At 39.7% G+C, this 21709-nt stretch overlaps 1 protein-coding gene across 1 annotated transcript in view; it reads left to right on the forward strand.

The window, feature by feature from the left end:
- Positions 1-21709, forward strand: part of PHEX (phosphate regulating endopeptidase X-linked) — a 184883-nt gene that overhangs the window by 121338 nt on the left and 41836 nt on the right. The window contains exons 13-15 of the mRNA XM_037020426.2: positions 4877-4954; positions 13051-13154; positions 20306-20364. Coding sequence (XP_036876321.2) covers positions 4877-4954; positions 13051-13154; positions 20306-20364 — 241 coding nt within the window. The remainder of the gene's footprint in view (positions 1-4876; positions 4955-13050; positions 13155-20305; positions 20365-21709) is intronic.

Consider the following 21709-nt stretch of genomic DNA (forward strand, 5'->3'; position numbering starts at 1 on the left):
TTGTAAATTAGTGTGGGGCCCCATTGACAGCTAAAGGATTAGCAGCCTTGAGAGAATAACAGTTTTGATGGATGAGGAGGGAAGGGGGAGATGACTTTGGAGCACAGTCTATTGCCAAGGAAAGGCTAGTTTGGGTGTGTTTGGAGTGCAAGTGGTATGAACACCTAGTGCCTGCTGCGTGTTGGGACGAAGGGATACAAGAAAAAGGAAGGAGAAAGCAGAAACCACAACCGTGAATAGTAAAGGCAACCTTTTTCTTGAATCTTTTCTAGGTTAGCTTTCATGGTATTTCTTGTGACCATTTTCTGAGGTGTGCAAATAGTGGCCCTCAAAATAGTCCTCAGACTTTTTTGGGGGTGTGAATAACCTGGGTTCTGCTGGTTCATGCTTAGAGTCTGGCTTTGCTTTGGTCACCTTCCACTATGCTCCAAGAATCTTATGGGCACATTAGTCTCCACATTGATCACAGGGTTGCTACAACAGACTTTCTTTCTCATCACTTTGTGCGGTTCCCTGAACTTGGACCTATGACTAAAGAGATTGACATATTCCACAGGGGAGTTCAGGTATTTGGGTTAGGGTACAATCTGGCCTGGATTCCCCTGAAAGACCCTCTAAAAGGTGTGCAACAGTTACTCCAAATCCTTGGAAGAAGTCATGTTTCCACTTTGTGTACTTTATACTCAGCATTCATTCATCATGTTCCTTGGACCAAGGTATAAAAAGGTGCTTTACATGCAATGTCATTCTGAATCCTTGCAGACAACCCTATGAAGTAGGCACTATTTTTTTTTTCTCAAACTACATCTGATGAAAAGGAGAGCATATTAGGATTATATTCAGCTACAGCAATAGAAAACATGACACATAGCACTTCAGATATTTTCCTCATGTAATGGTGGGGAAAGGGAGGCAGTTCAGGCCTGATATGGTGGGTTCCAGGTGCCATCAACTCCTCATTCCAGCATCGTTAGCGTGTAGATTTCTTCCTTACGTTTGTTGCCTTGTAGTTACAAGATGGCTGCTTTACCTCTGGCATTGTATCAGCATTACAGGAAGGAAGAAGAGAAAAGGCTAAAGCTGTGGATCTCACTTGGGGATGATTTGGGGGACATTCAGGAATATCTGGAGACATTTTTGGTTGTTACAACATGGGGATGGGGTGTTGCTACTGGCATCTAGTGTGTAGAAGCCAAAGATGCTGCTCAGTATCCTACAATCTATAGGACAGCTCCCTACAGATAAGAACAATAATTATCTGGCCCCAAATGTCAGCCAATAATGCTAAGGTTGAGAAACCCTGGATTGAAGGCAGAAAGCACATGGCAGCCAAATCTGCCTCTTTTAAAATGAATTCCTGGAATGGAACAAGGTCTATTACACAGCATTGGCTAGAATCTCATCCCATAGCCAACTCTAGCTGCAAAGGAAGCTGGGAAATGCAGCAATGTTTTGTTGGGCCTATTGTCACCCTGAGCAGAATTGGGGTCTGACTGTAAGGGAAAGAAAGGAGAGTGGATAATGAGTAGAGAATAAGCAATATTTGCTTCAGAAAGGTTAAGTACTTTGTCCAAGGTCACAGAGGTAGTGAAGATCAGCAGTGGCTTAAACCGCCTCCATTGAGGAAGGAGGTCTGGCTGACGTGTGCAGCCCTTTTCCAGAGGTTTGCATGAATAAGGGCTAGAAATACATGCACTGGTTATGGAAAACTGGAGTTTTTGATCAACCATAAGCAGATGAGGAACTATTTCTTGCAGGACATAATATGCAGTTTTTTAACTATTTATACCACAGTTTTCTCAGTATTTGCAGTGGGACTTGCTTTTCCCTCTTCTCCATGGGGTGATTGATGTCAGGCCTGCCTCACTAATACTTTGCCCTTCAACAAGCTATCAAACTGTTGGTGTTTAATTTCTTTCACTCTGAAAAAGTTAAAAAGTGATATGATCACTCTTTGCCTTAAAGGGTGTATCATTTAGAATTCATTCAGGAAAATGGGTGCCCTTCTAAATATATAAAGCAGGAAGGTGTTTAATACAGGGAATTGGAGTCTTATGCAGCCATTGAGAGGGCTGGGGGGTTTAGGGCAGAATCTGCCAATGATCTCTGCTGCATGCACACAAAGGGGTCTTCTCAGGAGGATGCCTGGAAGCTGCTGGCAGAGCACGGAATCTGCTGTCTGCAGATGCCCGTGTGCCTTCCTATAGCAACCAACAGAGACTGAATAAATGCTGTCTTCTTTTCTTCTACCTTTCCAGTCTCCTGTGAGTGCTTCACATTGACAGAGTCTAACCTGGAGACATACCCCATGGGATTTTGGGAGATATAGTCCTGAAGCTTCTCAGGGAAGAATGTAGAATGGGGTAGGGTGGGTGATGTGGAATTGACACCAGACTGTCTAGCAGAAGGAGCATTTGAGCCTGAATAGAGGCATGTATACACAGCACGTTTTGGAAAGGAGAGCACGCTCTCATCCAGATGTTGGCAATGTTGCAGCTAGTATTATTACCTTATTCTATGTGTCCTTGGGAGATGAAATTCTTTGTATCTCTGTTCTGGCTCTCTTCACGTCATGGTGTTGCTAAATAAATTATAAAAAAGGATGCAATGACCTGCATATACAGTGTAGAAGGCAGTATATCCTGTGAAGCTTCTCAGTGCAGTGGGGGTCCCAGAGCGTGAAGTTTGAAAAACAATGCATAATTCACGAGCATGCTCCAGAAAGACCAGTGTTCAGAAAACAATTGTGGATGACTCAGCTTGTATATTTCCTCATTTGTGGGGAAACTATCTGGAGCTCTTTATTTGCCATAGTTATACATGTGACTAGTGGTGAGCTGATAAAATACAGCAAGGAATTAAATACAGTGAGGGGGGGATGATAGAACAATCTTGGAACAAGGTAACCCTATAGACATCTGACATTGTTTGGTGTTGAGGGGAGAGGTGTAACTTCTAGTCAGCTATCTCGGTCACATCAGACCTTCAGTGTAACTCATGGGGTTTCCAAGGCAGAATTTGATCTGTGCTATATTTGGGTCTCTGGAACAGCAAAACCCGTAACGAGCGTGTCCTATGGCACTTGTAAAATCCTCCTGGGTCTTGAGTTTCAGGTTTTTGCTGATACTTAGTATTTGAATAATCTCAAGGAAGATAAGGGAAATGTACTATCTTATTCTCTTTATTTCTTGAGTGAAGAAGATTGAAAGGGATTACAGGAAAAAACTAGTTACCAAGAGCAGTGTGCAAAGGTTTTTGCTTTGCTAGAATAAAACCGGTGTGTTTGGGGGTGCCTGGGGTCTTTATGTTGGAACTTCGGGAGGCAAAGATGGAGATGAGGATTTGTGTGCAAGTGATTTATGACCGATTTAGCAAGGGTCCCCAAGAGAAAACAGTAAGGGACGGCCAGGCAGGCAAGGGGGAGAGACAGGCAAGGGTGTGGTTTCAGGAGAAGTCTCAGCCAGCCTGATCCTGCAGGGAACTCTGGAGTGCAAAACCTCAGTTTGTCCGGAACTGAGGCCAAGTGGCTGGACTGTCATCCTCCTGCTACAGTCAGTCATTGGCTGAGGGCTGGGGTGGGGGTGGGACTGGCAGCCAAGGCAGACGGACTCCCAGGAAGGAGCTGTTTGCGTGCAGGCCAGGTGCTCTAGTAGCCCTAGGGTAGGCCTCCAAAGAGTCTCAGGGGAGGGGTGTACAGAAGTGATCAAATGGAGCCCTGGGGATCCGGGCAGAGCCCTGACAGTGCACTTGAGGCTCAGTAGCTGCTCTGGTTTTTGTGAAACCAGCCTCTGCAGAGAGAAGGGAGACAACTTCATGTGAACTGTAGTTTCTCTAGAGCAAGCAATGGCAAATGTTTTCTATAAAGGGCCAGGTAGTAAATATTTTAGGCTTTGTGGGTCACAGGGTTTCTGTCCCAACTATTCAACTCTGCCATTGTAGTGCAAAAGCATCCATAGATTGCATGTAAATGAGTGGGCTTGGCTGTGTTCCAGGAAAACTTTATTTCTGAAAACAGCTGGGGGTTGGACTAGATTTGGCCCAGAAGCTATAGTTTGCCAGTCCCTGCTGTGGAAGCTCCTTGTATGTGCCTAAGATGACTTTTCCCTCACCCATTCCCTGCATGCTGCAAACTACAGGGAAATTAGTACTCAGTAAAAGGATGGTTAAGACGCATCTTAATTTATTCTGGACCCCCTACCTCCAATCTCTCTGGCATCCTGGACAGCATTCCCAATGTGGCTTGGACAGTCTCACCACAGGGCAACTCACCTCATTTTACTTCTGCTAAAAATATTTAGTTCTTTCTTATCTGTAAAATAAAATACATACCTTTGGCATGGCATTCAGGAACCGCTGTGAACTCGCCCAAGCCAGGTTTCCTGCATTGTTTTCTGCTGTCCACCCCTTGTGCTTTCGAGTCCAGCTATAGCACGCTACTCACCATCTCTCCCATATGCCCTTTGTCTTGTCTCCCTGCCTTTGCACCTTCTGTGTCCTCGCCTGGAATGTTATTCCTCTCAGCTCTGCATTTTGAAATCCCAACCGTTCTCTGAAACTCAGCTTGGTTGCCTTCTCCATTAAAGAATCCAACTGGGAGGAAATAGTCTCTGCTCTGGACTTTGATAACAGTATTGTCTATTTCTATTAAAATTGTTATTTTACTTTTCTTGTACTATATAGTTAGTTGCCGCATTCACTGTATTTTTAGTATATTGAGGGCAGCGACTAAGTTATTATTTTTTTGCCCTTTGCCGTGAGTTGCAGTGGATGTTCAGCAAACAGAGTTTTCAGATGAAGGTTGCATTCCTACATCCTGTGATTATGAATGATTTAAGTGCTGAAACTCTGACATCATTTTTCTTTTTCCTTTTTATAGGCAAGAGCTGTTCTGGCAAAAGTTGGCTATCCTGAGTTTATAATGAATGATACTCATGTTAATGAAGACCTCAAGGCAGTAAGTGCTAAATTTACTGTATTTTTTTTTTTTCTGGCAAGTTTTACTGGCCTTGTGCCTTTCAGCTAACCCAAGTCCAAGCAATTAAGCCTGGTAGTGCCCGAAAGCACCAACTTTTGATTCATTCCTTGGCTAGATATGAGCATCAATATGCCAGGCATATCACAAGATTTAGAGCGGATGCAAAATAAAGGAAGTATCAGAAAGAATGCGTAGCTGAGTGGGTACCTTAAAGCAAATGGACTTGGATTTGGTCTAATTTGATCATAAAGGAAGGAATTAAGCAAACTGAGGATTTTCCGATCAGTGGACATGTTCTAACAGCAAAAGCATGGTTTTTGTTGTTAAACAATCTTCATGTGCTTCATTCATATTAAATGACTAGTAATAAATCTGCCTGCTGGGAGTTAACTTCATTAAACTTTATGAGCATTTTGGCAGATTCAGTGCATATACATATGACTCTATAATTTACTGTGAGTTGGACTGTATATTTTCAGTAAGTTACTGGTGAGGGAATAGTAATAAATATTTTTTATTTCAATATTTTGGGACATGTATTTTCCAGTAGATATATTCATTACAGGTCTTTCTAACCACAACCCCCACTGTTATTTGCTTTCCTACAAATAGTTCTGATAAAGAACTTTTCTTCTTCACAAAAACTCCTGTCTTTACAGCTCACTAGATTTTCTTTAAAAAAGTACTTTTTGGAATTTTTAAAATAACTATGTTTCCAAGGTATTGCTCTTTCCTAAAATCGTGGTTTGACAAGTCACGTATCTGAAAGCAATCCTCGCACTGTAGATGAATATCGGATTTTTGTAAGATTACTCAAAAGTGAGAGAAAGCTTTAATTAGAAAGTTTCTCCATTGGGCTCCAAGATACGGCCTTCCAAGGTATTGCTCTAGTTGCTATGGAGCAAAATAATTGTTTCACAGTATTCCAAAGCTCAGACAGGCCATCTTACTACATGTTTTGATGCTAAAAATTTTCACTGTTATTATGATAATTAAAACTACTGATGCACTCGACACTTTCATGTGCATTATCTTTTAAGCCCCACAGATATCCTGGGAAGTAGATGATGTTTGTCTCCATTTTGCAGAAAAGGACCTAGAGACTCAAAGAAGTGATTTCCTCAGGATCACACAGTGTTAGAGCCAGGACTGAAATCTGGGCCCAGGAAGCTCTCGCTGTGATCAGAGAAGGGGTTCTGTAGGGTCCTCGTCAGGCAGCTGCGCACTGGGGGAACGGAGGAGTGGGGCTGAAGAGTTGGTGGGAGCCGCTTTCCCAGAGCTGGCCAGGAGGAGAGAAGAGAGGAGCGGAGGTCGTATTATTGTCAAGTGGTTGAAAGCACAGGCTTTGCAGTGATTCTGCCTCTTCCACTTACTAGTTGTTTGTTCTCGTGCTAGTTCCTTAACTTCGCTTCCCTTTGGTTATCTGGGTCCTGGAGATGATAATAACCGAGTCTTCGTATTTTGGGGAAGATTAAGTGAGATTATATAAATATAAAAGCACCTAGTATGTCTGGTGCATAAGTAGGCTCCCTGTAAGTGGCAGTTGTTACTTTGTCGATCACATCTCCAAGACACAAGGTGCCTTAGCAGGGAAGTCTGCATAATTTCACGTGATTGGCCAATATTCCAAGTCAAGGATGCTGATGAGAAGGTTTGAGAGGCAGTTTCGTTTAGTGGTTATGAACATGGACCCTGGAATCATAGGGCCTGGAGTTAAATCCCCAGTCTGCCATTTGCTAGCTGTGTGACATAGGGTAGGGTAAGTAGCCTCTCTGTGCCTCGGTTTCCTCATATCAAAATGGAAATAATAATCATCCCTCCCTTACAAGACTGCTGTGAGACTCACATAAATGAACATATTTAGAATATTTAGAACTGACCCTGGCACACAGTAAACACATATACGTTTTAGTTATAATATCTTCAGTTTGCACTTATGAAAGTAGATTAATTGAGTTTGGAAAAATCATTATGAATGAGCTCATGCACTGTCCAGTGCTTCAGATGAATTTAAAAGGCTGTCCACATGGAACAGTCTCTAGTTTTAATCAAATAAGATAGCACTCAGAGCTCACTCACAATGATTAGTTGATCAAGTTTTATAGGCAGTCTGCTGCTGTCTTAAGTTTAAGGACTTAGTAAAGGCAGTATCTTTTGTGAAAAGAAATTAGTTGCCAAGCAGGATATAGTGTTGGGTATGTTTCCTCATTTCTGCAAGGTCTGAACCGAAGCCATTGGACACCAAGATTTTTAAGCACTTGTGAGGAAATGGCTTTCATCTAACTCTTTGGCAAAGCAGTCACAGTTACACCCAAGAGTTTGTAACAGTTTAAAAAACAGACGGGAAAAAATCCAAATGCATGAAATACAAATATATTTGTGTTTGGGAACTGATAGAGAAAATGAATAAAACCCAACCTGAAAATTGGTAAAGGATGCTTGAAGTGATAGATAGTAATAGTGTCACTGAGGTTAATAGCAAAAGGACTGAAGTATTGCTGGCCCACAGTGAGATTGTGTTTTCAGTTTTGAGAAACATGTTGATAAGGACTACTGTATGGCCTACAAAAAATTTCTGGTAATTCAAGCCCTGAGCATGAGAGACTGTTACAAATGAAAAACCGCTTACTTTATTTGCCACAATTGAAGATATGATTCATCAGACACAAACTGAAAAGGAAAGAGGATAGAGATTAGAGATAGAGATTAATGGCTCAGGTGAAGGTCAAAGAGAAAGGTCAAAAACTGAAGTTGGGCTCATGTGGAGATAAGAGCAAATGGAAAATAACATATGCAAATGTAAAGAATTAGAGAAACACTGTCTTTTCCCCTTCTCTGAGGATGACAAGGTAAACTGAGATACCCAGCAAAGTATTTCTGAGCAACAGTGTTTCTATAGTCTCTGAAAAGGGCAAGAAGAAAGGAAATGCCCTTTATGTGAACACCCAGTAGCAATCAGGAAAGCTTACTACTTAATGTGCCGAAACAATTAGGTGTCAGTCCATTTTCAAATTAGCCTTACCAAGTTTTCCTTCATTAATCCTTGATGGAAATAGACTCAAGAGTCTGTTGATACCAATTTTGGAAAGATCGCTGTATCAGCTGCGGAAGCCAAAACCACACGAAGTATTTCAAAGAGAGGAGATTCAATACGGGAAATGGGTTGGAAGGCAAAAAATCAGGAAGGTGAGGTGTAAACCAGAGATTAATAACTTCAGGAAGTAGCTCCCACCCCTGTGTCTAGGGGCACAGAAGGGAGGAGGTCGTGGTGCCATCAGGGAGGAGAACGCAGGGGGACCTGCCACTCCTAGCGGGGTTGTGGAGGAGGGCCTGAAAATTCTTCCAGAGTCATTGTCTGAAGAGGGAAGAGGAAAGAGAATGAAAGAGAACAAACACAGCATCTTTTCTCTTCCTGTCACCTGCTGATCTCTCCCAGTGCCTCCTATTGGCAGGAAGCCAATTGTCCACGAGGTCGGGAATCGTACTTTGCAGATTCCCAGCTGCAGAAGTGTAGAGCAGAGTAAAAGGGTGGGCATGTAGCCGAGAGACAGTCAGTACATAGTCGGGACCATTAGGCACTTCACTCATTCTTGTGAAAGCCAATGGAGAACTGTAGTAGGGGGTAAAGTCAGTCACAGCTGGTTTACATTTACTTAGGAGAATTGGATGTGGGTAGTTTTTCAGAGAAGATCAGTGTTTCCGGTGAGTAATACTCACATACATGAACACATAAATATGCATATAGAGGTATATAGATATGTGAACCCACATAATATTCTCTGGGGTGGGCCTTAGTCTGTTCTGGTCAGTGGAGTGTGTCTTTATGTGTATGTTTTTGTGTGTAAATAGGGCTATTGCCCCTGTGCAAGAGTGTGGTGATATTTAGGTTGAATGCTCCAGAAAAACAGGTTGTTAAAATTCCGAAGTAATTCTCTACTGTTTTGTAAAAGGTAAAATAAAACATTGCCCTCAGCAATCCCAAGGAATCTCTGGCCATCATAGCCAAGAATAGACACTGGAGGTGGGGTGCCCTGGTGGCCCCCAGCCTTCTAGCCAGCCCTCTAACTCCGACACACTGGCCTCTGTCTTGAGTGTTCTACTGGCCAGAGCCAACCGAGATGTCCCCTTACCCCAGGGGTGGTGACAGGGCATTTGGTTCCATCAGGTTCCTGGCTGGTGTGCTAGCTGGTGCTTCCTCAGGGTCACCCTTATGTGTACCACATATGCAGCTTGATAACCTTGTGAACATCACCCCCGTATGTAGGTATGAATATATAGTAGGTAGGTCTAATGTAGGTATGTATATATGTGTACAGATTTACTACTATGGGCAAATCCATCTAAATACAGCAGTCTTGCCGATTACTTTGCTATTTAAATAAGGGAAAATGTAAATATAAAATTTGGGTTCTAGTAAATATTCAGAAAATTCTTTGGGTGTCTAACAAAATCTTTCTTGTAGATATTTGGATATATCTCTGAGTGTCTTTAAATGAATTTAAGTTAAAAATTATTCTAGAACCTATACTTCCTACTGATTTACATAGTGTTTTATCAACATATACTTACTGATCCTACAGAGAAGCTAAACACGTTTCCTTATTCTGCCCTTATTACGTGTTCCTCGCTTCTGTTGGGGGTGACAGCTTTATTCTTCCATTTTGTCTGTGGCGTTTGGTGCTTGGCATCCAGGATGAGATTTCTACAAACAGAAATTCAGATTCCCCTGAATTTTATGATCTGGATTCCCTATTCCTGGGAAATGACAGGAGGGCCCCAATTAGCTCCCCAAAGGTCACTCAGTTGAAAAGTCAGAAGATGGAATTTATTGAAAGTCATTATCAACTTGACCTAGATTTTCACCAGTAACTGAAAGGACAAGAGGCTTTTGAACCAATTATTGTCCCTTGAAGAGTTTAAACATGTTTTTGAAGATTGCAAGTGATTTTAAATATTCATGTGCGTTCATTCATGTTGATATCTCTACAAGAGGAACTTTCCAAATGGTTTCTGAGTTTCATAGTTTTTTCTCACTCGAGGGCCTATTGAAATATTTGAAATTATTAAAGTGTTATCACATGGTGGAAAATTTGGGAGATAGCGAAAAGGTATGAAAAAGCACCCATACTATTGGTACTTGAACATAATAATACATACTTCTGTTTTAGGGTATTAGTTTGTCTTTCTATTTCTATATAGCTGTAATTGATGCTTATATATAATTTGTATGCTGACCTTTACAGTCAGCATATTGTTTTGCCCTTGTCTTCCATAGCCTTCGGTCCATTATTTTGACAGCTGTATGATACTAAGTAAACTGTACCATGATTTATTAATCACTCCTTCTCCTCCCACCTGTAATTCTTACCACTGCCACCTCCTTCCCTGTACTCCTTCTGTTGAATCACAGGTTTTCCTATTAGGACCAATAAAAATAGCATTGAAGTAGGATCTTAATGATTTGGATGTATGGCTTTGCCAAGTTCTATAATCTCTTTAGCTGTTAACCATCTATCATATGGGAATAACAGCAGCTGGCCCCTCGTTACCCCCAAACACTTAACCTGTCTCACAAAAATAAGTAAAATTTGTTCCCTATTACCTTTGATTTCCATTAAAAAATGGAGTAGATCAATTGAACCAGGCTGAGAAATAACAAATATTCCCAGTTTAATAATTAAAATAAAGTTAAAATTGTCCTTGTAAATATTGATAAGCTGTTGGCAAATTGTAATTACTTGCCTCTCCCAGGATGATTTTCACGGCTATGGTAGGACCTTATTTATTTAAAGTATTTTTAAACTTGGGACTCTTTAGGAAATTTTTGGATGATTTTCCATTTAATGTCCACAGAACAACCTGAATGTCAAGTTTTTTTTTTTAATGGAACAGGAAGGTATCACAATGAGCAAACTCTTCTAAAAGCAACACCAGATCCCAGTGATATGAAAAAAAAGTCAGAATTTTGGAAGGAAATTCCTTTGGGAGAATTTCCCAGTAAGTGTTCTGAATCCAAGAACACATCTGACATTTCTATCAGTTACAGTCATATACTAAATGTTCTGGTAGAGCTTTCTTGGGAACAAAAGCTGAAAAAGGCTAAGAGTTGAGCAGTGGACACATCTTTTGACTCTATGATCCAGGAATGCATTGGGATTGCTTGTTAAGGTTGCTTCCTAAAACAAGGAACTTACTCTGTTTCTTCTGAGGCTGAGCATAAACATCGATCTGTCTTACAATGGATTGTAAGATTTATTTTTATTATGAAGCATCTCACACACTGGAGAAGTATGTAAAATCATATTTTGAGTACCCCTAGCTGTAACAAGTTTTAAATATGCTGCCGTATTAGCTTTATACATGCATGCACACATTTTCAATGAGTAAAACAGATACAGTGGAAATTCTCTGTGTAATCTTCCTTGGCAAAATGTCCTTCCTCCCTGCCTAGATATTAACACTATCTTGAATACAGTGTTCATCATTCCCATGCATTTCTTTATGCTTTTGCTACTTAGGCATGTATCTGTAAACAATACACAGTATTATTTTACATGTTTTATAACTTGAACTTCTCTCATACATACAAATTGCCTTTTTCACTCAGCATTGCTTTGGAGATTATTACATGTTCATGCATGCATCCCATTCCTTTAAACTGCTGTACTGTTTTCTGTTATGTGACTATACCACTAATTATTTACCAGGCACCCCTCTGAGAAGTTTGAAGGAGGGACAATTTAAAGTCATACGTTTTTGTAACGAACTAGTAGAACACCAGGAATGCTGGGAATTGATACTTTCATTCCTGCCTTTCTCCCTGTGTCTTTAGCCATTTTGTTCCTCCTTCATATTTTGGCCTGGTCCCTGGAAAGGTTGTTAAGATGAATCATTAACAAAAGTTACTACAGACATAACGATTACCCACTGTATGTTAGGGAAGAAGTAAATGAGGGTCAGTCATTGGCCAACAAATAGGTGACTGTCAGGTCTATAACAGCCAAGTTGCATATATACATTCATATTTATAATGTAATACCTGTGGGTTTCATATATATGCATTTGCTATATTATAATTTTTGCTTTTAAAAGAGTATCATGTCTTAAATTTACAAAAATATTGCAGCTACTAAGAATTTGATTACTTTTGGTTATCTGCTTATCCAAATGTGTATTTTCCTTATTTTGCTGGCCACATTAATATATTTTAAAATCTAAGAATTAGACATCACTACAAACCATTGCTTTCACTGTTACACTGATACTATTCACAGTACTGCTAGTTTGTAGATAAGAGCTCTCATAGACTTGAAACTGCCATCCTCCTTGCCAAAAAAGAAAAGGAACTCAAGAATCAATTATGTCAGTTTCCCCATTTTCAATATACAACATTGTTATGAGCTATCAACTTCCTGTTTTCCATGTAAGCTTTAATCTATGATTTGCCTCTGTAATTTCATTAATTTTTGGTGACCCGAGCATTTTTTGAGTGTTACTGGATAAATTTTGCTAATAATGAAGTTATTCTAGTGACTTCATTGTACTTAGAGTAGAAAAAAAGTCTCTTAATCACTTTTATTTTTTTTCTTCATGAACAAATGCCAATTTCAGTAAGTTGGATTTTAACATTTGACTAAATCATCATTGATAAGCTAGATGATCTTTCAGCTGACTAAACTGAATGGTATTAGAACTTATGTGACAAAGTACACATTTTAGGGAAGATCGAGGACTCGTGGGCTAAGAAATTTCAAACCTAAGGTAATATGTTCTGTAAAGGTTAAAGTAGATTTTTCAATTATAAAGCAAATGACACGCATTGTAAATTACTGCAGCTTCTCTTGTTTTTTACTGTCATAAGAAATGCTCATATTGATTGTTGAACTTTTTATTTTAAAAGAAAATCACTGAGATTAAATTTCATGGACTTGTGAATACTGGGTTAACCAGTGACAGCTAAGAGATGCTGGGAGGAGTTGTAGCTTCTCCCATGGTTTGTCATTTATGCACTGAAATCTTTTCTCAGGGCCCTCTGTTTTCTGTACTTAATGATGACTGTGGTTTGTTTTATTCAGATCAGGTTTTCAGAATCTGACTACTTTGGCAACGTCCTGCAAACCCGCAAGTATTTAGCGCAGTCTGATTTCTTCTGGCTGAGGAAAGCTGTTCCGAAAACAGAGTGAGTAAAATAAAAAATAAAATAAAATAAAAAAAGGAAAGAAATTCATAAATATGTTGGGGGGAAGTGGAGTCTCTTTAGATCAAACCTTGTATTTCCTCTAAAGTCAGAGAGGCTGGCTTGCCAGTTATCTTGGTTTGGCAAAATCTGTGTTATGTTTTGTCAGCTTTTATTTCTGGTATTATATGAAATCAATTCTTCAATCTAATTTTGGCTGCACTGGCATCAGAACATATTGAATGGAGGCTTACTAAGATGCAGACATTCAAATCATTTCTAGATCTGATTATATATATCCATATCCATATATACATATACACACATATATACGTATGTGTGTATGTGTGTGTGTATATATATATATATATAAAACAAATTTCTCTAGAATGTCACACTCAGGTAACATTTTGAAGACCTTAATGAAGAACAAGTATTTGAAAAATAAAGTATGATTGCAAATGTAAAAGTAACTGTATAGTTATGAAGAAGTAACTAGAAGATATTTGTTGAGGTAATAAATGTCCAAGAACTGACAGTGCTGTTGTTTGTCTCTAGTAGCTGATATGATATATTCCCCTTCTTCCCACCTGCCTGTAGGAACTTTCTCTACAGAAAGGAAAGTTGCCCTAGGGATTTGTGGGGCCAGGGCTAGCTGAGATTTTCTTCCTTAGCAAAATGTATGTGATGATAATGATAACAGTTAACAATTCGTATGTGTTTACATTGTGCCAGGAAGTACTTTATATGTTTTAATTCATTTTATCCTCTCATCAGTTCTGTGAGGTGTAGGTACTACTTATTATCCCCATTTTACAAATGAATAAGAGCATCACAGTTGAGAAATTCCTCAGCTCAGGTTTAGATTACTTTTTGTTCTGCCTGCTGGTTCTTTTGACTGTTCTGCTATGACCCACTTCTCTAATGTTTTCCTCTCTTTTCTCCAGATTGGATAACTGCTATCGATCTGTCTTCAAATCCACTGATTGTTTCTTCTGAACTCTCAAATTTGCTATTCACCCCTCTAACAAATTTTGCATTTTGATTATTACACTTTTCAACTCTGCAATTTTCATTTGGTTGTTTTTTATAGTTTCTAATTCTCTGTTGTGGGTCTTTATTTATTGAGTCATTGCCATCATATTTTCCATTAATTCTTTGAATAGAGTTTATTTTAATTCTTTGGACTAATTTATAATGGCTGCTTTCAAGTCTGCTAAATCCAACATCTGGGCTCACTCAGAGTCAGTTTTTATTGATTGCTTTTTTTAAAAACAGTTTTTCTTTTTTTGAATAGCATAGCTTTTTTTGTTGTTGAAAACATTTTAAATAATACATTATAGTAACTGTAGATTCTGATTTTTTTTCTGAGGCTTTTTTTCAAAGTAACTTTCCTGGACTTACACTGTAGAATCTATCTCCCCTACAGAATGTGGCCCTGGTTGTCTCTGCTCATTTTTAAAATTCTTATTTTTATTTTTTAGCTTTGCTTCTTAGAGGTTGTCCCAGTGTCTGCATAGCTTAGTGCTCAGCTGAGGATGAGAGTGGAGCTTGTACTCAAGCACCTCTAGCTTGTAGGGCTTCTGCCCTCTGCCACTTGCTCCACGTGGGGTTGGGAGTGTGTTCAGTCACAGGCAGTTCTTAGTTGACCTTGGAGTTTGCTTTCCACTGGGCCTCGGGTCTTCCCATACAGGTGCCTAGTTTCCCAGTCAGCCAGGGATGAATACAGAGCTTATCTCACCCTTCTATGACTCATTCAGTTCCAGGATCTCCCTTTTAAATTTCTGGCTGGCCCATTACTCTCCCTAGTGGGAACCGTGACTTCACACTAACAAAGCTGTGGATTTTCCTCATTTCTTTTTGACTAAGTTGACCACTTTTAGCTGACAGAACTGCAGCTTTTACCCCCACCCCCAATTGAGTCTGCTTTCTGTGGCAGCAAAGGAGCTGATTTTCCAGCCAGTCTTATCCTGATAAAACCAAGTTCTCACTAACTTAGCTGGCAGGGATGGGAGCAGTGCCAGGCAAAAAGACTACAGACTCTTGTTTTACTTACTGCTAAGCTCTAGCACTTTTGCAAAATTAAATGTTTTTCAGTCTATTTTTTCTTTGATCAATTCCCGGAGCCCTAAAACAGTTGGGTGCTGACATTTGTCCAATTTTATACGTGATTTTTGAGGAAAGAATTTGTTGACCTTTTCATATCATCGTAGCTGGAAGCCTGGCTTCCATGGCCCACGCTTTTGTTTTTCTCATGGCCCGCTTTTTAACCTTGATCAATATTCTGGTCTCCAGATCATTGGCTGGCTCTTTTTATGCTCTCTGGGTTTCTTTTTATTCTCTCTTCCAACTGCCTGGTTTGTTCTGGCCTCTAGAAACTTGAGGCCCTGTACCCTACCTTACGCTGTAATTACTGCCTCTTCCTCTTAGCCATGGCTCCCATCTACAATATGCACCCACAAAGTTAGTTAAAAGTGTTTGACTTTAAGATGTAGGCCTAAAGCTGAACCACAACCATACCCATATCCTTGACTCCAAACAAAAGCACAAAGGAAGAAGGCGGAAGGCTTTAGAATTTATTTGCAAATGACTGATAACTGGTTTAAAGCTACCTGCCCCCTGTCCTTGGTTCTCCTCTCTCATCACAGGATCTCTCCTGCTTCATTCCCAACCTAAGTTAGTCAATGGAAGTTTTAGGTTTAAGGTCGCTAAACTGGTTTCTCAAATCTGACAACTTCAGCAAATAGTTTCTAATATCCCAGTGAGCGTCCCCATAGAGTATGGTAGTCACAGATTGGTGTGAATCACCCTGCCCTTGCAGATTTACTTCAGATCAATTTAAACTCTTCTTTTCACAACTTGTGGAAAATTCAAGGCTCGCAGTAATAATTTTGTATATTTTCAGGGTCTTTTCAGGGGCTCTGCCATATTGGAGATGCTGCCAAGCTAATTTCTGAATTTCAAAAATTGTTGTTATTCGAGTGTGTAGCAAGGCCTAGGTTGCTAACTGAAAAACTCCTAAATGTGTCATCTTTAACATCATCCTAAAATACTGATGTCAGAGGCTAGTGGCCTTGACTATTTCTAATATTTTACTCATGCCTTGCAAGAATGTTGGCTGATCTTGTGGGCTTAGGCAAACTGTGTGATTTGTGTAGTTTTCCTCTCTGTCAGTGCAAATGAATACCTCTTTCTTAAGGACATTAAATTAGGTAATGTTTCTGAAAAAGTTCTTCAGGAATGAATATCAGTGTTATGCTAGGAATTCTTGTTTCCTCAGACTATATGTCTATTTCAGGGAAAGCAACTTTAAGAAATATAAGGTCCTTTTTTTATGGTAAGTGATATGGTAGTCAATTTTTAAAAGAAATTTTGGACTGGTCCTTTTCAGGCATTATAGGGAATTTTAACTTCATGATACCCATTGGTTTTAATTGACATCTTTTATGGCTGAAAATTCATGAGTTGATCAAGTGGGGATGATTATGGAGTAGCTCCACTTAGTAGTTTACTTTGAACAGCACATCATGATGCTGCTTCTACGAAGCCCTCAGATAACATTTTGCTTCTTTGTGGGTATGGGAGATAAATACCTTTTATCTTTCATTCTCATGGAATCATTTTAGCTGAACTAATGTGCCTTAAGAAGTTTCTAATGCAATGGAAAATGTCAGCAAAAATGAAATTAATTGGGTGGTTATCCCTGAAGGTACATACTTAGGGGTTCATTCTTAGAATTGTCACTTCATTGGCTTGCTTAAAAATAGAGGATTTACTCCACTGCTTGGCTTGAGTCAAAAATAATTTCTCCCCATCAGGATCCCCTTTCTTTGACAGAAATGATTTTAAGCCAGCTTCCCTATTAACTCACTCTCATTCTGCTATGAGAATATCTAGATTTTCCTTATCTTTTGAAAAAAAATATGTAAAAACACATCATATTATGGTCCTGCCCAGAATTTTTGTTTGCAAAAGTGTTGTCTATAGAATGAATTGGGAAGGATATAATCTATAGGATATATCAGTAATAAAGCAATAAATATTCATTTTTTCCATTCCTATTCCCTAAACTGTCTTTAAGAGTTGATAGGTAGAATGCAAAACTTTAGTCTGATGTGTATCTATTTTAGAACTTCCAAAGAAATTGGTATCAATGTCTTTTCCTTTTAGATTATTGTATTTCAGTATTATACTCCCTTTATATATACCACTGTCCATTATGATTTCATCCCCATATATTTTTGGACTTGAATTTTATATGAAACCTCTCCCTACCTTATCCACTAAGTCCTTCCCAAACACAGATTGCAGGAACACCCTAAAGTCATAGTAAGAAGAATTGAAAGTACTTGGATGACACTCTGTTTATTCAACTTGATGTATATAGCAATAAATTCACTTAAATAGATTTAATGATCTCCTGCTCAGCACATACTACTTGGATAATAGTCTCAGCCCACAAGCAACTTAAAATCTTGTTGGGAGATAAGTTGTACAAACTTGTGTGCCTCCAGGGCTCAATCAGTTAACAAATGGTGACCTAGAGTGGTGTGAATGATAGGGAGTGGTGGGGTCTATGGAGAACTAGTGATTACACACATCATTTAAAGGAATTGCAATTCAGTACATTTTAATTGCAATTTAAATGTAGGCCCTAGACTCAGCAAGGTCTCTGGGGAGTCAGGGAAGGGGAGATCATGTGTCTGAAATAAGATGTGTTGTATATTCTTGCTGAAGCTTTACAGGTGCCATCAGGCCCTGTCTGGTTCTTAGATTTCTTTGTTTTGTCCACCTTTGTCCATCAGCAGAAATACTTTTCCTACATGGCTCTTACCTGCTAATGTTTTACAAGTTTATTTTTTGCTAAAGGTAGGGGAGTTGGGAGGGATAAATTCTAGGAATATACATGGTCTTTTGTACATATTATGGTTTGGTCCAATGTTGTTTAGAAGCCAAGTTGAGAGGTACATGGATTCTCTTCTCTTGAGCCGAACAGCAGACATATAAATGCTGGGTTCTTTGGGTAATGTATTAGTTTTCTGTTGCTGCTGTAACAAATTGCCACAAGCCTAGCAACTCAAAACAATACAAATGTGTTATGTCACAGTTCTGTAGGTCAGAAGTATGGGATGGCTTGGGTGGTTTCTTGGCTCCAGGTTTCATAAGACTGAAATTAAGGTGTCAGCTGGTTGTGCTCTTGGCAGGAGCCCCCAGAGAGAATCCTTTCCAAGTTCATGCAGGTGTTGGCAGATCTGGTTCCTTGTGGTTGTAGAATTCAGGTCCCTGCTTTGTTGCTGGCTGTCAGCTGGGAGCACTTTTCACTTCTAAAGCCTCTCTCTGGTCCTTGCCCCATCGCCCACTGCATCTCAGAGATAGCAACAGTATGTCCAATTCTTCTTACCCTGGGAATCTTTCTGACTTCCTGTTCTGCAGCATCTCTTCTTACTTTCTCCTACGTTTCATCTTTAGGATTCCAGCCAGAGAAGGTTCTCTGCTTTTAAGGATTTATGGGATTAGATTGGGCCCACCCAGATAATGCAGGATAATCTTCCTCTCTTAAGATCCTTAACCTTAATTATATCTGCAAAGGTGAGTTTTATTTGCCATGTAGTGTGTTCATAGGATCTAAGGATTAGGACATGGACATCTTTTATAGGGCCATAATTCTACCTACCATAGGTAGTAAGTAACATTAGGACAATAAAGTACTTTCCCCTTTATGTGTTTTCTCAGGATAGTAGGCCAGCCAGTAAGTTTGTACTAAACATTAGGGCTTCTTAAAATATTAACCCTAAATTTGAAGGAAAAGAATATACAGTTCATGGAAATGCATGTAGGTTTCATTTTTAACTAGGAGATAAATCAACTCTTTAACTAGAAATCAACTTTCTTGATTTCTAGTAATGTCTCCAGTATGACATAATGCTAATGAAAAGTGCTTTGAAGTCAGGCAGGCCAGACCTTGTATAAGTATGCAGTGCTTGTAAGTCTCATTGTTCTGCTGTGTGAGATAGGCTAATAATTTCTATAGTTGCTGTGGGAGCAACATATGAATAGAAAGCGCATTGGACATAGTAAGTGCTCAATGAATGTTAGCTGATGCCACTTCTACTGATAATGATAATAGAATGACATATTCATGGACTTCTTTATAGGTGGGGAGAAGGTCTGGGCAGACCAGCTAGAATCAACACTTGGATTTCCTACCAGTTTCATATTAGTCTGTGTTAATTATTAGCCTGACATAATTATTCTGGTATTCATAAATTAGTAAAATGATTGTCCTGAAAAGGGATTTCTGCAAGCTTATTTTGAGCAATTTAGCTTAAGACAAATTACTTGGTTTTAGTTATAAATGACAGTGGCCAAAATTCATAGGCATTTAAGTTGGGGGTCAGCAAACTGTGGCTTGTGGACTAAATCTTGCCTGGTGCCCAATTTTGTGTGGCCCCTGAACTAAGAATGATTTTTGGAGATAAATGTTTACAGTTGATTTGAAGATCTCTTAATACCATACCTTAATTTCATAGCTAAAACTGAACTCCTGGGAAGGTAGGGGACTGTTCCAACACAACCCAGCTAAGTAGGGACAGAGGCAGGTGAAGGCAATTAGATCTTTTGGTGCCTAAATCAGTAAACTCTGCACTGGAGTTGGCAGGCCCTCTGGTAACGTGGTTGTACATTTCATCTCTCTTTACATGGACTTCTGCGTTGTCACCAATCCAAAACATTTCATGGACAGGTCAGAGGGGATGCAGCGTGGAAACCTAGCTGTCCCACAGACCCAGTGACAGGGCCTGCCAAACGTCAACATGTTGCCTCGTTTCCATCTGTGGGGAGAGCCCTTTGGATTCCAGAGTTTCTCATTAAGGCTGTTTCAGAAGCACTGGGGCTGACTTTTTCTGTTAAGTTAGTGACAGTGAATAACCAGGCACATTAATATATTTTCACTGAACCATTTTCAATTTAGGATGAGATTGTTCACTGAGCGGAGCAATAGTCCGAACTAACCGAGGCCATCATTTTCCCGTGCATCCCACTTCCCCATAGTTTCCTGGTTATTTGCTAATGAATCCCACCACGTTGTTTGTTCTTGGTGCCCTCCTACTCGGATAATGATGATTGCTTAGTGGTGTTTGTTTCTCTTTCTGCAGGTGGTTCACAAATCCAACGACTGTCAATGCCTTCTACAGTGCATCCACCAACCAGATCCGTGAGTACCTGGCTTCTTGTCTCCTTGGTAATGTGCTACAAAATGGAAGGAACTTTTCCGTGACTATGATTTATTTATTTCTCTCCCAAAGTGACCGGGTATGTTGGTGAATGAAGTGTTTCCCTGTCCATGTGCCTGATTTTTCTCACTCCCTTCACCTTGGAAGGTTTTTTTTTTAAGCTTTAAATCACTACTGAGTTAAAAGAGATCAACTACAATAAATAAAACTACAATGAAGTTGGTCATGAAAAGGAGCAGGCTTCCACTTTCCCTTTATAATGTGTTCTTACTGATTTTGTCCATATCATTTTGTGTATTTCTAGGATTGATAGGAAAAACAAGCAAATGACCAGGCAGATTATAAAACCTGAGGGGACTATCTGTAAGAAGAGCTTGGAAATGTTCTAATTAACCCTATGATGTAAAGTCTTGAGTTTATTTTATTTGTATGTATTAAGTACATATAATTATAAATGCCATAATAAATTTTAAAAATTATTAAAGATCAGGTGGGTACAAATTAAAAATCTGACAGCACCAAGTGTAGACAGGAGGGACACACACGCACTGCTGGTAGAAGTGTAAATTGCTTCACCCACTTTGCAGAGGAATTTGGCAATACCTGGAAAGGCTGAAGATGTGCATGCATATATATGACTATCATTTGCATTCTTGGCATTTGCCCTAATGCTTTGTTTCTCAAAGTTTGGTCCTGGGACCCACAGCAAGAGCATCATGGGGGAATTTGTTAGAAATGCACATTCTTGGGCCCCACCCTTCAACTGTTTGCTCACAAACCCTGGACGTGGGGCTCAGAAATATGTCTTACTAAGCCTTCTCGGTGACTCTAATGTAGTTTGAGAATCACTGCCCTAGAAGCAGTCTGCATGAGGAGGCCCATGTGCGAATGCTCACAGCAGTGTTGTTTGTAATAGCAGGAAAAGGGGAATAATCTATGTGTCCCTCCACAGGGAAATGAATCAAATGTGGCACATTCACACAAAGGAATGCCACATGGCAGTGAACAATGAGTGACCTAGAGCAATGTGTATTAACATGGATGAAGTTCACAAACATTAGGTTGTGTGGTGGAAAAAACAACTTGGGAACCTATATCGAGTATGATGCCATAAAAATAAAGTTGAAAAGCATGCAGGACAAGTCTATGTTGTCTAGAGGTACAGTCTTACGTAATAAAAGTAGGAAAACATTCGCAAGAATGACAAACACCAAATTTAGGTTGGCGCTGATCTGTTGTGAGGAGGTTCAGGTCGCTCCTTCTCAAGCCCTTGCTGGTTTCTCGTGCTCCCTGTACTTCCTCTGGTCTCCATCTTCATTCCCTCAC

The sequence above is a fragment of the Manis javanica genome, chromosome X, assembly GCF_040802235.1.
Source record: "Manis javanica isolate MJ-LG chromosome X, MJ_LKY, whole genome shotgun sequence".
In the NCBI taxonomy this organism is placed as follows: domain Eukaryota; kingdom Metazoa; phylum Chordata; class Mammalia; order Pholidota; family Manidae; genus Manis; species Manis javanica.